This window comes from Hippocampus bargibanti, linkage group LG13 (genome assembly GCF_051943395.1).
Source record: "Hippocampus bargibanti isolate YZ-2025 linkage group LG13, ASM5194339v1, whole genome shotgun sequence".
Classification (NCBI taxonomy): Eukaryota; Metazoa; Chordata; class Actinopteri; order Syngnathiformes; family Syngnathidae; genus Hippocampus; species Hippocampus bargibanti.
In genome coordinates this window covers 1,789,960-1,809,959 of record NC_142746.1, presented here as the reverse complement: position 1 = coordinate 1,809,959, position 20,000 = coordinate 1,789,960, and the positions used below count along the sequence as shown (strand labels likewise).

At 41.9% G+C, this 20,000-nt stretch overlaps 2 protein-coding genes across 3 annotated transcripts in view; both read left to right on the top strand.

The window, feature by feature from the left end:
• Window positions 1–11,505: 11,505 nt before the first annotated feature.
• On the top strand, window positions 11,506–15,749 carry LOC148888918 (SLC35A4 upstream open reading frame protein-like). The gene is made up of 3 exons (XM_089011917.1): window positions 11,506–11,562; window positions 11,857–11,955; window positions 14,944–15,749. The coding sequence occupies exons 1-3, from the start codon at window positions 11,548–11,550 to the stop codon at window positions 15,139–15,141; spliced, it is 312 nt and encodes a 103-aa protein (XP_088868043.1). The 5' UTR covers window positions 11,506–11,547; the 3' UTR covers window positions 15,142–15,749.
• A 1,041-nt stretch (window positions 15,750–16,790) lies between these two features.
• The window catches only part of srbd1 (S1 RNA binding domain 1), a 121,224-nt gene continuing 118,014 nt past the window's right edge, over window positions 16,791–20,000 (top strand). For both annotated transcript variants that reach the window (XM_089012615.1, XM_089012614.1), the window contains exons 1-3: window positions 16,791–17,179; window positions 19,642–19,912; window positions 19,979–20,000. The exon at window positions 19,979–20,000 is cut by the window's right edge and continues 200 nt beyond it. In XM_089012615.1, the coding sequence (XP_088868741.1) occupies window positions 17,115–17,179; window positions 19,642–19,912; window positions 19,979–20,000 (358 nt within the window). In that variant the 5' untranslated portion in view covers window positions 16,791–17,114. The remainder of the gene's footprint in view (window positions 17,180–19,641; window positions 19,913–19,978) is intronic.

Sequence of the window (20,000 nt, the reverse complement as noted above, 5' to 3'; positions counted from 1 at the left end):
AGATGCCTTCTACGAGTCCCTGGATGCTACCATATCCAAAATCCCTGCCTCTGATAAACTTGTTCTGATGGGTGACTTCAATGCCCGAGTAGGTACTGATGCCAGGCTCTGGAAACAAGTAATCGGAAGGCACGGGACGGGGAAAATAAACAGCAATGGCCTCCGACTCCTCACTCTGTGCTCTGAGCATCAGTTGATTGTAACTAACACCATCTTTCAGCTGAAAAAGAAATACATCACATCATGGATGCACCCCAGGTCCAAACATTGGCACTTACTGGACTACATCATCACAAGGCAACGAGACCAAAATGATGTCTGCATCACGCGGGCCATGCGTGGGGCTGAATGCTGGACTGATCATCGACTGATCAAGTCCAGGCTCAAGCTGAGAATTCGACCTCCTCATAAGAAACAGCAGCCCCAAAGGCGTCTTAACACCAGGGCCCTGGAGTCCCCAGAATGTGCAGCCAGCTACCGCCACAAGCTGGCAGAGGGACTTGCCAGCCTGGACAACGACACCAGTAACGGTGACCTTGATGTTGAAAGCAGGTGGAAAAAATTGAGGACAACAATTCATCAAGCTGCCTCTGAGACCATCGGCTTCACTCAGAAACGTCATCAAGACTGGTTCGATAACAGCTCAGCTGCCATACAGGAGCTTCTGGAAGCCAAGCGCAAAGCCCATACCACACTTCTCTCCAACCCTCATTCTCCACTTCTCCTCTCTCACTACAAGGCCATCCGTGGTGAAACACAGAAACAGCTGAGGATGATGGAGAACAAGTGGTGGCTCAGCAAGGCCCAAGAAATCCAGAGGCATGCAGACAACAACAACACACACGCCTTCTATGATGCTGTAAAATCCCTGCAAGGCCCACGAAGACAATACATTGTCCCAGTTAAATCTGCAGACGGTTCTGTACTACTGAAGGACAAACAGCTAATACTTGAGCGCTGGGCAGAGCACTTTGACTCCCTGCTCAACCAAGTAAACCCTTCAGACACATCTGTCCTTGACTCCCTCCCAGAGCTTCCAACAGTTCCCTCCCTTGATGAACCTCCTCAGTTCACAGAGGTCCTCTCTGCAATCCGGAGCCTTAAAAACAACAAAAGCCCTGGCCCTGATGGACTTCCAGCTGAGGTCTTCAAGAGCGGCGGTTATCTCCTGACACGGAAGCTTTACCACCTCATCTGCAACATCTGGCAAAACGGGACACTTCCTCAGGAATGGAAAGACAGCAACATTGTCACCATTTACAAAAGGAAGGGGGACAAGTCAGTCTGTGGCAACAGCCGTGGCATCTCCCTACTTTCTGTTGCTGGCAAGATTCTTGCAAAAGTAATGCTGTTCCGTCTTACATCGCACATTACCGAAGACATCCTCCCAGAGACACAATGCGGCTTCAGGAAGGATCGAAGCACTCTGGACATGATCTTCGCTGCGCGCCAAGTTCAGGAGAAATGCAAGGAACAAAATAAGGACCTCTATATCACCTTCATTGACCTTACAAAGGCATTTGACACAGTTAACCGTGACATTCTCTGGACCATACTGCAGAAATTTGGCGTCCCCTCCAAATTTCTCGGCATCCTAAAACAGTTCCACAGCGGCATGCAAGCAACTGTACTTGTTGGTGGCCAGCAATCTTCCCCGTTCCCTGTGGAAGTCGGGGTGTAGCAGGGCTGTGTACTGGCCCCTGCTATATTCAACCTGTTCCTGATGTCAGCTACGCTCCTCTTCCATAAGTCCATCCAGGAAGGTGGCGGCGTACAAATCCAATTCCGCCTGGATGGTAACCTGTTTAACATCAGACGCCTACAGGCCAAGACCAAGACCCTGATCAGCGGCATCCATGAGCTACAGTATGCAGATGATTGTGCTCTGCTGGCCCACAGCCCAGCTGCCATGCAAAATGCCCTTGATACCATGTCCTCCGTCTACCGATCACTCGGTCTCGTGATCAATGTAACCAAAACGGAGGTCATGGCAAAAGAGAGTTCTCCAACCCCAGCGTTCACCCTCAGTGGCACACCCCTCAAGGTTGTCCAACAATTCAGCTACCTCGGCAGCATTCTAACACCCTCCTGTCTAATTGATGATGACGTCCAGGCCCGCATCCATCAAGCCTCCAAAGCTTTTGGCAGATTGCGTACTCGTGTGTTCGAAAACAACCACTTAAGAACTCCAACAAAAGTCGCAGTCTACCAAGCAGTGTGTGTGTCCACGCTGCTATATGGCGCAGAAGCCTGGACCGTCTATCGACGCCATGTGAGACGCCTTGATGCATTCCACATCAGGTGCCTCCAACGAATCCTTGGCATCACCTGGCAGGATCGTGTTCAACACACCGACATCCTTCAACGCACTGCCTCCACCAGTATCGAGGCCATACTGGCAAAGAGGCAACTTCGGTGGGTTGGACATGTCATCCGGATGCCTAGCTGCCGCTTGCCTCGACAGGTGCTTTATGGACAACTCTTGTCAGCGAAGAGGAACCCTGGTGGTCCTAAGCTGCGATACAAAGACCAGCTTAAACAGACTCTAAAGAACTGCAACATCAAGCCCAGCGATCTGGAGTCTGCTGCAGCGAACAGGCCACTGTGGCGCTCCTTATGCCACGAAGGGGTGACACAACTTGAAGACAAGCGCACCCAGAGGAGGATCGTGCGGCACGAGCAAAGACACCTTTGTGCTGCTTCAGTACCGCCTCGCCAGCCCGGTCCTGGCCTCACATGTCCTGAATGTGGCAGGATTTGTGGCTCCAGAATCGGGCTTCATAGTCACCTACAGTGGCATCGCCGCCAGCGCCAATAACCACTGTCCAATACCCCACAAAGCAATGGAAGCGACGTCATCCTCGACTTCGATGGACTGCCAAGAGTTGTGTGTGTGCTTGTGTGTAATGTAAATATGTGTATACTGCTAGTGTATGTGTGTGTATGTGTTGGTGTGTGTGTGTGTGTGTGTGTGCATGTGTATGTGTGTCTGCATGTGCGTGTGTGTGTGTGTGTGTGTGTGTAATGTAAATAATAATACATTTAATTTCTAAGCGCCTTTCAAAACTCTCAAGGACATGTGTGTATATTGTATGTGTGTTTGTGTGTATGTGTGTGTGTAATGTGAATGTGTGTATACTGCATGTGTATGTGTGTAATGTGTATGTGTGTATGTGTGTTTGCGTGTGTGTGTAGATGCGTGTATGTATTTATATGTGTGTGTATATGTATGATTCTGTGTGTGTGTGTGCATGTGTCTGAGAGAGAGAGAGAGAGAGAGAGAGAGAGAGAGAGAGAGAGAGAGAGAGAGAGAGAGAGAGAGAGAGAGAGAGAGAGAGAGAGAGAGAGAGAGAGAGAGAGAGAGATATGCTGATTTCCCCTGCCGTGGCATTCACACACACTCATAGGCAACTCCAAATTGCTCCCAAGTGCTGCCAAAGGATTGCAGGTGCAACATTAAGAAACGTTTTGCATTATGGCACCAATTTCGGCGCGTCAGCAAAGACGCTGCAAGAGATCTTGTTTCTTTCCGCTCTTTATGAAAGATGGCAAGCGCCGCCGTTTGGTATCTCAGACTCTGTTTTTTTAAATTAATGCCTCCACATTGACTTTCAATTGATTCTTTTGGCACCTTCAGGGGGCGCTATGGTGAAAGAGGACGCTCCCGATGGGAGCCAGCAAAGCCGGTCAGCGAAACGTGAAACGCTGTTCGGAAGGGATGAAAAAAAAAAAATTGCGGGCCAACGATTTCTGATCAATATACGACATTATGCGTTCAGATTTAGTTTGTATAAAAAATAGGATACTATATCTTATGAAATAATTGTTTTAATTAAAAAAAATATCTCAAAACATTTGGCTACAATCATGATTTGCATTTGACATCTAGGCCTTCAGTAGTGCTATGTCTGAATCAATCCAGGCCTTCATCACAAAGGTATTCTGATTCTGATTCTGATTCTGATTCTGATTCTGAAAACCTCCGCGAGCATATAATCTCTGCTGACAAACTAGGTTTTGGCAGATGAACCGAACCACCTTTGCTCTTATGGAACTGAAAAAGACCCCACCACAGGCTAGTGTTATTCATTATACATAAAATAAGGTATATTATTATTATTATTATTATTATTATTATTATTATTATTAATAATAATAATAATAATAATAATACATAAGGGCCATTGAAAACACTCACTGTCACGTTTTTTTCTGTGGGTGAGCAGCGACAGACACATGCGCTAACGTTCACTCAACCTGTAATAACTCAAATAGATAGACAGTTAGCTAGCTGGCTAATGGATAACTAATAGCTAGATAGATAGATAGATAGATAGATAGATAGATAGATAGATAGATAGATAGATAGATAGATAGATAGATAGATAGATAGATAGATAGATAGATAGATAGCATATAAATAGCAAATAGATAGCTAGTTAGGTAGCCAGCTAGATAGCTAGTTAGCAAATAGATATCAAATAGATATGTAGCAAGGTATCCAGCTATATAGCTAGCTAGATAGCAAGATTAAATTGCCAATAAATAACTAATTGATAGCCAGCTAGAGAGCTCGATATCTAGCTAATAGATAGCATCAATGACGTGCAGTCAGGGGAGGCAAATATCAAATGAAAAAATAAATCAAACATATTTATTTAGTGATTTGTACGTGAAAGTTCTTTTCCATTTAACTTCACCATTTTGGGATGTTTTTTTCTGAATTTTCACATTTAAGTAGAGACGAGCGGTGAGGCAGCAGCCGGCTGAGCCTCACCATATATTGCGCAATAACTATGTGAACTGTGCTGGCTTGCTCTGCAGTGAGACCGCATTGCTGTCCCTCTGCATATCGCTATTAAAGTGTTCAAACACTTAGTATATGAACTACATTTCTACAGTTTAGCTGCTGTGTATAATGTACAGTCACTGTACATTATAAACACTGTACTACAGTGTTTATTTTTATCAAAACTGTGTGCATAGGTGAAGCACACTGTTCTCCTGCCTCATGACAGGGGGCACTGGTGATTCCAGAGATTCTTTTTGTGACTCCTCGGCTGCAGAATAATAGAATTAGTGAGAGCAAGCTAGAGTAAACAATTAGTAAGTTAAGTGCAACCATCCAGTCATTTTTTCGTGTTGCTTGGCCTTATTTTCAGAATGGAGGATTACATATCTAAATTGAAATATTTTTCTAAACTGGACTTTCAATCGAAGCAGGAGATAATAACTAAAGGAAGACCAACACCGGACTGTATAGCTCACAAACGGTGAGGGATGGATGTAAATCTCCTGAACAGCTTCTGAGCTTTTTGGCCCAAAAGGATCTCATTGAAACGTTTCCTGAGGCGACAAAGTTGCTCCAGCTCGTGCTCACTGTTCCAGCTACTACAGCACAGGTGTCAAAGTCAAGGCCCGCGGGCCAAATCCGGCCCGCCACATCATTTTTTTCGGCCCGCGAAAGCAAATCAAACTTGTTAAATTCCATGATGATTGCTAAAATCTGAGCCATATTTTTGGATGTCAACCACAATAAAAGTCATTATTCTTGACTTCAGATTTGAAAACGAGTTATTCATTAATTTGCTGTGTGCTCTATATGTAATATTTGAAGGGATTTAAACATTCTAATGGGTTCCCCAAATTCATAACGGCCCTCGAGAGGAAACCATAACTACAATGTGGCCCGCGGCAAAAAAATGACTTTGACACCCCTGTACTACAGCATCGGTGGAGCGCTCATTCTCAGCACTGAAAAGACTGAAAACATACAATCGAAACTGGACTGATCAAGGATGACTTTCTTCACTGGCAGTGATCGCCATTGAGACAGAGAGACTTTTAAAACTGAAGAAAGATAAGGAAGGCTTCTACAAAGAAGTTATCGATGCCTTTCTTCAGAAGGAGCGGCGCATGGACTTCATTTATAAGTAAAGGTAAAAGATAATAACATTTTTTTAAATATTTTTTTTCTCGATGCTACAGTTTGTATATACAGTAAAGTCTCGTTATATCGATATTCAAGGGAGTCTGAAAAAATATCGATATAACCGGGACTATCGATATATCCGACCCTGTTTGCATGTAATTTTGTCCGTGCGTGCGTAGAAATAGTATCGATATAACCGGGACTATCGATATATCCGATATCGATATAACGAGACTTTACTGTATAAAGAATGCTGACATGACATTTTAAACAAAACACGTTAACTGTTGCCAATCAAATGGTGAATAAGCTACTCTGTAGAGTTCATATGTTTGTAAATCTGACTGTGATGACGTCAGTGCCTCACCAGCCATGAACCTCACCGCACTGTCGCTGGATAGCATATAGATAGCCAGCTAGGTAGCCAGCTGGATAGCCAGCCTGATAGCAAGCTCGATAACTAGATAGCTCAAGTGCAAATTGTGAGTCGGGCACTTTTTGTGTTGTTTTAAGGCTTATTTAGTAGAAAATGATGTTTGAAGGGGACCTGGGAACGGATTATTCTCATTTTAATGGATTCTTATGGGAAATAAATGTTCGGAAGACAAACTTTTGGCATTACACTTTCTGGGAAGCAATTAAGTTCGTAAGCTGATGTATCACTGTATTATTATTCAAGGTGGCGTTGAGGTGCAGCGAGAGTCATTAAGATTGCCAAACAGATGCCAGGATATCAACTGTGCCATTATAAAAACGTTATCCAACCATGTAATGGGGATATACGCAGTAACTGATTCATAACTCAACCCACCTCAAGGCTGATATATTTCAAGCGTGTTTTTAAACAATCAGCTCTGTATATACAAAGTCCTGCGCGTGCGCGTAGTCAAAAAGAAGTCATGCGAGGACACACAAACGGAATGTGAACCGGCAGACTAAACCAAAATCGAATGGCAACATTTGGCCATGGCTCCCTCTCCTGGGCTTTCTTCTGGGCTGAACTTTCCTCTTTTTTTCTTCATTTGCCACTTGAACAGCTTGTTTCTTACTTCTTTCTTTTCTTTCTTTCAAGGAGTCGCCACAGCGAATCAGTGTCACCAAAAAGGCTCCACAAATGGATCTTCAGTTTGTTTGTTTTTATCGCTTAAATGAATTTACTACCAAAAATAAGATTCAATTATATGTCAAATGATTTACTACTGATTTACAACTACAACTACAACTTCACCGTTTTTTTTTGTTTCCTAACTGACATCAGAAAAAACGTTTTATAGCATCTAAAATACCCAAAAAGCACAGGCTAATAATTTTAGTCAAATGCAAAACACCAATAAATATGACTTAAAGTGTCCCAAAACTACTTCAAAATGAGCTCGAAAACCAGGCAGATTCAGGAAGTCCCGCCCCCTTGTTCGTGACGTCACTATTGGTCACACCCTGCCTTTCTCCAGAATCAAAACAAAGGCTTCAGAGAGTTCAGATTTGGAAATAGATGCTTTCTTGTTACTCATCCAGTTATGATTATGATTCAAATAGTTCTGAAGAGGAAAACATAAATGTTTACAATCGATTAAAGAAGTCTTTCCGTATCAATTCGAGCCGTCTGGACTCCAGTGTAGCATCCCAGAAAATGCACAAGATGGCGCACAAGCTCCGTTTGAAATGGGCTGATTTGTACGCTGGGAATTTGTGTCAACATTCACCTTCTTTATGCGTGTCACCGCAATTGGCTGCGACACACAATGACTCACCATCGTGTTATTTATGTAGTTTTCCTTAGAATTTCACGATCAACATGGTGTTTTCAGACGAAAAAAAGTACCCAAAATGCATTGTGTGTCGCTTTCTCGGTCAGGGGCGTTCCAAATGTGACGCCAATTAACTGAAGGAAGAAAAAAGTTGGCTCCAATCAGCGGCTACCTTTTAGGAGCCGGCTCCAGTCGTTCGCTTCGAAGAGCCGATTCTTAGAGCCGATTCGTTCGTGAACGACACATCTCTCAGAGTTAATATTTCGCTCTTACTCATCACTTTTTTTCCAATGGATTTTAAAGTATAATACATGAGAAAAAAGTTCCGACCTGTCATTAATAAAAAAAAAACAGTATTTTTGTGTCTTAACAAATAAGGATGAAAAAAATGAAGGACAAGGTTTGCTCTTCTGCAGCATCAGCGTCAATTTACTCATTGACTGGAAGGAAGGAGGCCGGGGACTAGTGAGTGTGAGAGCCACTGTCCAGGATGAAACATCCAAGCTCCATGAATACATCAAAGAGAAGGCTCCAACGGTATGTACTCGGAGAATGTCTCAGACAATGGGGAACAAAGGATGAGGTGCTGGAAGATGGACAATCATGGGAGGAAAAGCCCCTACACGGGATGTACCACCGAACCATAACTGAAGTGGCTGATCTAAATAAGTCATATCAGTGGTTAGAGAGGGCTGGCCTCAAGGACAGCACAGAGGCACTCATCCTGGCTGCTCAAGAGCATGCCCTGAACACCAGAGCCATAGAGGCACGGATATACCACACCAGACAAGACCCAAGGTGTAGGTTGTGCAAAGAGGCACCTGAGACAATCCAACACATAACTGCAGGGTGTAAGATGCTGGCAGGGAAAGCCTACATGGAGCGCCATAACCAGGTGGCTGGCATAGTGTACCGAAACATCTGTGCGGAGTATGGACTGGAAACCCCAAGGTCAAATTGGGAAACACCTCCCAAGGTGGTGGAGAATGACCGAGCAAAGATCCTGTGGGACTTCCAGATACAGACTGACAAGATGGTAATGGCCACCAACCAGATATCATGGTCATAGATAAAGGGCAAAGGAAAGCCGTTGTCGTGGATGTAGCGGTCCAGAGTGATGGAAACATCAGAAAGAAGGAACATGAGAAAATCGAGAAATACCAAGGGCTCAGAGAGGAGCTGCAGAGAGCCTGGAAGGTAAAGGTGACAGTTGTGCCTGTGGTGGTCGGAGCACTCTGGGCAGTGGCCCCCAAACTCGACGAGTGGTTGCAACAGATACCGGGAACAACATCGGATATCTCGGTCCAGAAAAGCGCAGTGCTGGGAACAGCACGGATACTGCGCAGAACCCTCAAGCTTCCTGGCCTCTGGTAGAGGATCCGAGCTAAAATGGGGGACAGACAACACCCATGGTGGGTGAGACGCGGATTTATATACAGTAAAGTCTCGTTATATCGATATTCAAGGGAGTCCGAAAAAATATCGATATAACCGGGACTATCGATATATCAGACCCTGTTTGCATGTAATTTTCTCCGTGCGTGCATAGAAATAGTATCGATATAACTGGGACTATCGATATATCCGATATCGATATAACGAGACTTTACTGTATATATATATATATATATATATATATATATAACTACTAACATGGAAAAAAAGCAAAACAAATATTTTTACGAGAATACAAATCAATAAATACGTTTCATGTTGAATTGATCAGTAGTATCCACCTGCATGTTGACAACAACTAAACACTGTGTGACCAATAATTTTGCAGGAAATAATAATAATAATAATAATAATAATAATAATAATAATAATAATAATAATAATAATAATAATAATAATAATACATTTTATTTTAAGCGTCTTTCAAAGCTCTCAAGGACACTTTACAGTCACAGACAAGCATAGGTACGATAATAAATAAATTATAATCACAAAATATAATACAATGAATAAAATGTAATTATAAATAGAAACAAGAGGAAGAGCTACACAAAAATTCTATTTAAAATAGGTGGGTTTTGAGATGGGACTTGAAGGTGGGAAGAGACTCAATGTTACGAATGTTGGGAGGAAGTGAGTTCGAGAGTTTGGGGGCAGAGCAGCTGAAAGCCCGTCCCCCATCAGGAGGGGGGGGGCACACAGAGGAGGAGGGAGGAAGAGGATCTCAGTGAACGAGAGGGAATAGAAATTTGAAGAAGTTCAGATAGGTATGGGGGGGAAGGTTATGGATAGCTTTAAATGTATAAAGAAGAATTTTAAAGTTAAAGTTAAAGGAAATGTCCGGAAAGTCTGGTGTCATCCATGTAGGCTTGCCACCTTTCAGATCCGCAAAAATGAGGGACACTCTTCACGACGTTGTGACAGAATCAAAAAGTGTAGCCGATCAAATGTCAGTCTGATGACTAAATACTGCAGATTTTTGTCATAACCTTCTATCAGGAGGTTAATGAACGTTCCTCCGTCTTGACCAGGATTACTTAAGTCCCACCAGCGACTCATTAAAGCAAATTCATCTTCTGGAATGATTGTGTCCTCATAGCAACATTTTAATTAATTCCATCCACCCATATTGCGTCTTCTCATTTTGGGTCATTTCATGAAGAGACGCCATCAATTAATTTCTATTTAAAACAAAAACATGTAAGTATGCTTGAAATCAGGGGCAGGACATGGATTTCAATGCGAGGCCTTCAGTAGTGCTCTGTGTAAATCAATCTAGACTGAAAAAAGTGTGGTGTGATTTATGACAAGTCCACTTGATGGAACCATTAACCAGAAAATGGCTGACCGACCTTTCTTCGGTCATTTTCTTCTTGATAGAAGTCCGTCTTAAAAATGGCTTTAACAGCAACTCTCCAACGGAATCTATTTCTTCTCCTTCTTCAGCCATTAGGGTTTTACAAAACCGCAAAAATTATGCAGCTCACTACCGATACAGTGTGCTAGCTATGGCCGGTATGCTCTTGTCACTAGAGGCTAGTAATAAGAACAGTTTTCGTTTTTGCAAATTATGCTTGTCTAGTCACTAGCCAAGCATAATTTGCAAAAACTGTTCTTATTACTTATTAACAGGGAAAAAGTCATGAAAGGAAGCTAAAAGACAATTTGGAATTATTTAATAAGAATTTATGGAAAAAGTATAATCTGTCACGGTTTGCAAGGTGGTGATGGCGGGTGCTGACCCCAAAAAGCAGGCAGGAGGGAGCAGGAGGTTGTTTGACAAGTTGTATTAAAATAAAAGTCAGCAAGAACAAAATGTAAAATATCAAAATCATCTGAACAGAAAAAAATACAAAGTATCAAAAGAAAACCAAGTGTAAAAGTCCGCCAATGTTAAACAAACACGTGCACAGCATACAATTGCATACAAAGCATAAAACAAACAATGAACCGACACCGGATGGTCGTTCCGGGAGTCCTTTTAAGTGTCACTGATTAAAACGACCAGCACCTGCGAGGATGCAGGCAGGGCTGACGTCGCTACCCGTTGGTCGCCAATCCGAACGTGGCAGTCCGCCACTGATCGGGAGACCAGCACCTGTGCAAGTGCAGGCGGGGTCGACAGCGCCACCCGTTGGTTGCCAACCAGATTATGACATAATCAGAATCAGCTTTATTCACATCGGTCCGTGATTTAGATATTTTTAGGCCAGCAGAGAAGGCTTTGCAGGTCCTGACGCTCTACCACTGCTTTTAATGCACTCAAGATTCATCAAATTACATCAGGATAAAAACAAAACTAATACAGTATGACAAGTTAATTCATGACAAACGACAAACGCTATGGGGCAGTGCGCTACTCTGATGTCAGCAAAGCGACGGTAAACAAGCGAAGAAGACCGTCAAGCAAATATGGTGAACGACAAGGTCGGTAACTTTCACCACAACCTATTTGGTTGTATTTATCATAAATATTTGACATTATTATCGGGGAAAGAACGTCATGTTATATTTATCTTAATCCGAATGAGAGTCGATTTTGTTGCCGACGTTTAGCAAGCTAATTCGCGATGTAGCATAGCGTATCTTGCGACGTAAACTACCACACAGGACATATCCAGCTGTTCGACTGTATGAAGATAAATAACTAAATAGCTTTCAGACTAACTTATTTATGTATTTATGTGTATATGAATAAATATACATCTACTGTGTGTTTAGAGTCCTCTGGGCCAACTGAAGGACCTGGTGGAGCTGAAGGATCAGCTGGAGGACATCCAGAAACGGATGGAAGATGAGATTCAAGCCGGGGTTCCTGCTGTAAGTGACCCCCTCGCCCCCAGTTAACAAAAGTTAATAATAATAATAATAATAATAATAATAATAATAATAATAAATTTCATTTTTAAACGCCTTTCAAAACTCTCAAGGTCACTTTTCAGTCATAAGAAGTTTTTTTGTGGGTGAGCAGCGGCAGCCACATGCGCCAGCGTTCACTCAACCCAGAATAGTTTAAATAGCTAGCTAGGTACATAAAATACAGAGAAGACATTTTCCAAGAACCTCTCATCTGCCCCCATAATGTAAAGGCCAGTTAAACATACTACCGTTGACATGCATGCACGATAACAATGAGGGTAATTCGGTTTAAAGGACAACCGACACCTCCGGACAAGTTGCGTCCATAATTTGTAAAATCACTTCAAATGACTTCTACCGAGCGCATTTTACAAAGATTCCACCGCATATAGGTATATTTTACGTTTTAATGCTCGCGCTGAATATTCAGGAAGTCTTGTTTTTGAGTTGATGACAATTCCCTGAATGACGTCACGTAGGGAACGCCCCTGACCGACAAAGCGACACACATTTTGGGCACCTTTTTTCCTCTGAAAACACCGTGTTGATCGCGAAATTAAAAACGCAAAAAGAAGGTGTTAAGTTGACACAAATACTCAGCAGACAAATCAGCCCATTTCCAACGGAGCTTGTGCGCCATCTTGTGCATTTTCTGGGATGTTACATTAGAGTCCGGCTCGAATTGATACGGAAGGACTTCTTGAATTGATTGCAAACATTTATGCTTTCCTCTTCAGAACTATTTGAATCATATTCATAACTGGATGAGTAACAAGAAAGCATCTATTTCCAAATCTGAACTCTCTGAAGCCTTTGTTTTGATTCTGGAGAAAGGCAGGGTGTGACCAATAGTGACGTCACGAACAAGGGGGCGGGACTTTCTGAATCTCACCAGTTCCGACATCATTTTGTGGCAGTTTTGGGACACTTTAAGTCATTTTTATTGCTATTTTGCATTTGACTAAAAATATCAGCTTGCGTGTTTTGGGTATTTTAGATGCTATAAAACGTTTTTCTGATGTCAGTTAGGACAGGGGTCCCCAACCTTTTTTGCGCCAAGGACCGGTTTAATGTCAGACAATATTTTCACGGACCGGCGGATAAATACAACAAAATAAAATAATACCACAGGCATGGAAACTGTTTTTTTTTCTTTCCTTTAAATATAATAATAAACGTGAATCCATTGTGTATTTTTATACAACTTTATTAGCAGAGTCCTGGTCACATCGCGCCAACAACATATGTAACATCGTCTCTGCCCCTTAACACTGTGGTCACCATGGTAATGTTTAAACGTGCCTTCAAAATAAGATACACCACAAAAACATGTACAAAGTGCATGAAAAATACAACTCACTACAACTGAATCAGTGGGAAACCTGAGCTTGTTTCTCTGCAACAAGACGGTCCAGTCTAGGGATAATGGGAGACAATGACACCCGAAGTGTCTTACTTATGTCCAGTCTACTCCGTAGTTTTATTTTGGTTGCTGTCACTGCAGAAAATCCCGCTTCACACAAATAGGATGTCGGAAACTGCAACAAAGTTTTCAGTGCTGTTGCGGCGATGTGTGGCTATTCTGCCATCACTTTAATCCAAAACACCGGCAGAGTTGTTGTCTCAAACATACTTTTGAGTCCACCATCATTTGCTAACTCCAGCAGTTGTTCTTCCTCTTGCACAGGCATGCTGGATTCACGTGGTTTGTTGACAAATGGGTTGCAGATCCATTCCTTGGCAGTTCGTCAATGACTATACACTGTTATTCACGCGCCGTCCCCACAAATCCAGTTTGGCTTTAAATGCAGCTACAGCGAGACCTCAACTTACGAACTTAATTGGTTCCCAGACAGAGTGTGTAAGGTGAAAAGTGTGTATCTCAAAAATAAATTTCCCATAGGAAACCATTAAAATGGGAATAATCCGTTCCTGGGTTTCCATAAAATTTACTTTTCAACTAAAACTACACACAACATACCTTATTCTATGTATAATAAATGTGCTATTGTATTGTAATAAAATAAATTCACTACATTGTATCATAAAGTCACTTTATATACATTTGTGATGGTCATTTATGGCTTGATGGAATGGCGTTGGAGGTCGAAGGTCAAAGGGAATTGCTGTTTGGAAAGAGAGGCGCATTGCATGAGGACTGTAATTAAAGAAATAAACTGTGCTGTAAGATAGTTTTATTTACCTTTTTGATGGTCGTTGATGGCTTATGGAAGGAGAGTCACCTTCCATAAGGACTGTTGGTAACTTAACCTCTGATGCTGTTCGGTCGTGTGTTTCCGCCGAAGATCACTCCGCCAGCCGTGGTGGGTGTGTATTATGAAAATAGTGCTTATTATAAGGTTTAATCTTCACAAATGTGACGTTTGTAAGATGAAAAGTTTGTAAGATAAGGTGTTTGTAAGTTGAGGTCTCACTGTAGTTCATCAGCCAACTTGAAGACAGTTGTCATTTTCCCCTGAAGTGACAGATTGTGTTCATTGAGCAGGTTGAATATGTCGCACAAGTAAGCGAGCTTTGCGACCCATTCCTCGTCACGGAAATACGCTGCAAGCGGTGACTTTTCATTTTTCAAAATAAAACATAGTTCGGACTCAGATAATAAATAAAACTGAAATTATGTAAATTATTTAAAATCATGTACATTATTATCGGGTCGATCTGAAAATAATCATGACTAGCTTAAAGAAAGAAACTCAAGGAAAGTAAATACAATCATTTAATTTTCGCTTAAGTTGATTAATACAGCTCCCACTCACACTATAGCTGTAATAAGAGTGATATCTGTTTAATATCACAATCGACCTCGCCAAGTCAATGCCCAATTTAGACTTTTCAGCATCCGGCCAAGGTGAGGTTACCACTGTTGATTTTAACGTCCTCATCCACATTTCAAGCGGACTCCCTGTCTCTTTTTCATCTCATAATCAGGGCGGCAGTCTACTGGGTTCTCCCTTCCTGAAGGGCTTCCTGGCCGGTTACGTGGTGGCCAGATTCCGCTCATCCGCACTGCTGGGCGCCGTGGTCGGGACGTGCACGGGAATCTACGCTGCGCAGAATTATAAGATTCCTAACGTGGAGAACACGGTGAAGGACTACATCGGCAGTCTGAAAGGAGGAAGTCGATGAGAAATGATGTTACGATTGTGTATTTGTTTTGTACAAGTGTTCTGCCTCCTGCAGTATAGTAAAAATGATCCTTTGGGACTATATTGCACTTTATGGTCTCTCAGTGGCTTTGTTTACTTCTGCAGGGATGCGTGTGTCTCCAGGTGTTGTTTATAGGTCATTTTTTTTCTTTTTGAGGTCATGCTTGTAAAATCATTTTTGTCATTGCTGTAAAATTTAGTCTAGAATGCATACGCATACACACTGCGATCCGATAGTGCTGATGTAAAAATATATTGCTGACATTCACAAAACTTGCACAAATGTAAAAATAGAAGTGCCTTCCCTCGTGGGTTGTGTTTGCCCATTTTTATATGCTGGAAGTGTCCAACCATGCACTTTTTTGTTTGCAAAAAAACTCAAAAATATTTGTCCTTACCTCAGAATTATTCTGTGGATTTTTTTTTGTGAGTGCTTCCCATTGAGAATATTTTTTATAGATTTTGGTCAATTACTCCTGGAATCACAATATCCATTTTTATATATTTTGTTGTTGGTCAACAGGTTCTTTCTTTTACTCTGTTGTGTAAAATTAAATGGGTAACAAAAGCCACACGTTGTGTTAACATGATTTGTTTGAAAAGCAACTGTCGCCAATTTAGCAAGTGTGTCTGTCTTTCTATCAAATGGTGAGTAGTTTTACTTTATTTGAATGTTATTGCGCCAATGACCATTTTATATTTGAGTTAGTGGTGTTACACTTCCGGGTTGAGTGAATGCTGGCCCATCTGGCTGCCGCCGCTCACCCACAGGGGGGAAAAAGTTCTTATCCTATGCCTGTAAAGTGTCCTTGAGAGTTTTGTTTTGTCTTCTTCTTTTCCATTCGGCTTTTCCCGTCAGGGGTGGCCACAGCGAATCAGTCCTCCATCGTCAGAGGTTTGATTCGCCGAATCCACATTTTTATTAATTTTCTCTTCTCCCTTTCATGTACGTCTTCTAAATCATTGATTTTCAAAAAGTGTGCCGCGGCACACTCGTGTGCCAAGAGAAATTATACATTGTCACTTTTTTATACATTTAATATTTTATAAAACATTTCATAAAATATTTATTAAACCTTTTCTGAAAATATGTTATTTTCCGGTGTCCGTGCGGTAAACACTGGGAGGGTAACTTAATATTCGTCCGTGTGGCAACACGGAGCTGATAGCCTCTTTTCGCCAAAAGACTTACTAATGATACATGTGAGATGTCGTGGCGATAGTCATGGTGAAGTTTTTATAAATGACAACTTGAACTCCGAATTGGGCTCTGTACAAGATTATGAACTGTATTAAGGCCCTCGTGTTTATCTAAACAGGTCCCGATTTCACACTGACAGAGTATAAATAAATTGAGAAATTATATCGTCATTAAATATCCTGTTCAGAGTGTCATTTTCTAACATTTTTGGTTTGTGGTGTGGTGAAAAAAGTTTTCCAATGTAAAAAAAACGTCTCCTGGCTCAAAAAAGGTTGAAAAACAGTTCTAAACTAAAACATTAAATAAAGGACAGGAAATAATTGAGGTGTTGCTATTTTCCCGGGCGACTTTAGGGGGCGAGAGGGTGCGTTTAACATGACGGCGCTTCCGGTTTCCTGTATTCCTTCTTCGAAGAAGCCGATGAACACTGGAATTTCTCAGACAACCAGTCGATTCGCTTCTAAAGTGACACGAATTTTCTGAAAACTTAAGAACAAGGAAAATTACCTCACCCGTGAACGTTTCGTTGAGGGAAAACGTCGAGTCCAGCTCACCGTTTTCCGTCAGGACAGTGTGACGGCGACGCGCCAAATTTGAAATGAGCTCGACTGTTTGACTAGCCAACAAGAGCAACCTAGCCTCCAACAAGCTAGCAAAAAATAAAAAGACCCCGTTGTAATACTTCGTTTGCGTCTTGTTTATCGTCATCAGTATTAGAATACTTCGTTCTATTTAATCCTCCTTTCAGAGAGATGAGCCGAAGAGCAAGGACCACGGTCCCCGGAATTTACGTGGATTTTGTTTCAGACGAGGACAGGTGAACATTTCATGTTATGTTTTTGGTGTGTTTTACGCACCTTTTACAATGTTTAGTTCTGAACGGTGTTTCCCAACCTTTGTTGAGACAATTGGCTCGTCTCAGATAAATCTCAAGACACAGCACCAATTATTATTATTTTATTTTTTAAGGCGCACACAAAAACACTGGAAAATACGATAGCAGAAGTACTCTGTCGGTATAACTACAGCAATGATCCAACTAGTTTTCCACAAATGAACACACCCGAACATACAACTATGCCAAGATATGCACAAAAACAATTAATTGATGTTGTTTTTCTAAATGTTTAAACTTTTTCTAAAATGACGATGTCTACATTTTAAAAAATCTTCTAAACTGTCAATATAGCATAATCACGACTAGGTGTAGCTAGCTAGCTATTAGCTATCTATTAGCTCTAGTTCTAGCTATCAATCTATTAGCTATATATTAGCATGATAATAATAATAACAATACATTTCATTTCAACCACCTTTCAAAACTCTCAAGGTCGCTTTCCAGTCACAGGATCAGTTATTTTGCGGGTGAGCAGCGGCAGCCACCTCTAGCTCTAGCTACCTAGCTATTATCTCTAGCTAGCTTTCTATCTATTTGAGAGTTGAGTGAACGCTGGCGCGTGTGGCTGCCGCTGCTCACCCACAGAATAACTGATTGTAAAGTGACCTTGAGAGTTTTGAAAGGCGCTTAGAAATGAAATGTATTATTATTACTCCTTTTAATAGTTACGACATTCAATCATTTTTTATGTAGATTAGATTCCATTAACCTTTATTAGTCTCACAGTGGAGAAATCAAAATTGCACAGCAGCTACGTTATGAAAGGAAGAGCAAAGGAAAAAGAAGTAGAAAAAAAAACAATACAGGTGCTGCTGTAAAGGCAGCCACTCTCTCGGCGCCATCTTGAAGTCAAAACAACAACAACAAAAAACAAATAATGTGACACAACATAAAAGACAAAAACGGTCATTCAATCTTAAGCACTTTTCTCTTTGTTGTATGAAGCATTTCTAGAAGAAACAGGAGTGGATGAACTCACAAGAAACATTTTCCAGTCACGTTACCCAGCCTTACAAAGCACATGTTAAAAAATACCATGTATTTAAAAAAATGTATATATACAGGTAACATCCGAGTTACGACCTGGTTCCGTTCCGACAAAACGGTCGGAAGTCAAACGGTCGTAAATCAAAATGCATTCAAAATGGCTGACGCGAGGTTTATACGACAGGGTAGTACGCGATGTCAATCTGTTGTTTTTAAGCAATGTTTTTCTATTGAATACTATTAGATACCAAAATGTTGACAGTTTATAAATTGGATAACTTTTAGTGTCATTTTAATCATTTTATATTTCATATTATCTATCTTTATTACTGTGTCGGCGCACACGCTTCCTGCTGACCCAAATACGCACGGTTTCCCACGCATTCCCGCCGATTTCTGCGCGTGTGAAATGCTGTCTGGAGAAAATTGTTGGACACGTTTGTTCAGAAACTGTTATTTTCTATCCTCATTTTGTGCAATGCTGCTCCGGCAAATTAACATCCTACTTGTTCAATATTGTCACGTTCGGATTGACAGCTGGGGGGTGGAGCCGCAAGGGCCCCCGCACATCCCGTAACCCTTTCGGGATTGTTCCTTCTCTGCACCACCGTGTGCGAGTTGCTTTTCGCCATTGGCATAGAATGCGGGTCGGGTTTCCCATTACCCCCCACCCCACTCGTCGTTTTTGGTATTCTTTATTTTTGATTATTCCCCTGGTCCTCTTTTTGGGACCAGCGCTTTGTGTTTTCTTTTGATAAATCATCCTGCACGGACCTCTCTGTCGCTTACTCGGGGATCCAGACATTGAATGTCGCTCCGACGAGTCGGCTGCTCTCTGCCTTGTTTGGAACTTGATAGATCTAAACAAGAAGGACTATGTCGAGTTTTTTATTCGACCAAATGCATCGCAAACATGCTGCGGACTTCAACAGCGTTGCCGGTGGAAGCCGTAGAATTTTTTTAAAAAAAAGGTCCGGCGGTCGTGGTCGTAAGTACGTGTGGCCGTAACTCGCGTCGGCCGTAAATCGGATGTTACATGTACATACAGGTAACATCTGACTTACGACCAGCTCGACTTATGACCACCTGTACTTACGACCACAACCTTCAGACCCTATTTTTTTTTTCATTTTAATTCTACGCCTGGCACCGCAACGCCTATGACAATTTTGGGCAGCCAGCCTGCATCTCTCGCACAGAAATCGACCGTGTGATTGCACCATAAGGGGGAGTTTGCGAGTCATTTAGCCTTCGAGTCTCTATTCAACATTTTGAATGGATTTCGTTTTTGACCGTTTGGTCGGAAACAGAACTCGGTCGTAAGTCGGATGTTACCTGTATATACAGTAGATATTTATTGCTCACTGCTTATTATATTGTCATCTACTTTTTAGTGAGATTGAGGAGATCTCCAAGCGTGGCCGGGTTGACAATGAAGAAGAATGGAAGCCACCTGAGCCCAAACCACCCCCCAGTGTCTCAGTTGTAAGTAAGAAGAGACCCTCCAAAGACAAATTGCCAAAACGTGAGGATGCCAAACGGGGCACCAAACCCCCCAAAGATGGACGAAAGCAGCCAAAGCCTAAAATTAAAGCAAAAGCACAGGATGGAGATGTTCAATCACGATTGACTGAGGCTGGACAAAGCATCAGAACAAAAGAGGAGGTATCAGCAAACGAAAAAGATGTTGTTTTGTTCACTTGCTCATTGGAAATCTGCTTCCCCTTGCAGAGGATGTCACTCACCGTCTCAA

Bases quoted from the DNA above. Each gene is read 5' to 3' on its own strand.
- LOC148888918 (XM_089011917.1), top strand. The intron at 11,956-14,943 runs GTAAGTGACCCC...TCTCATAATCAG, and splicing joins TTCAAGCCGGGGTTCCTGCT to GGCGGCAGTCTACTGGGTTC.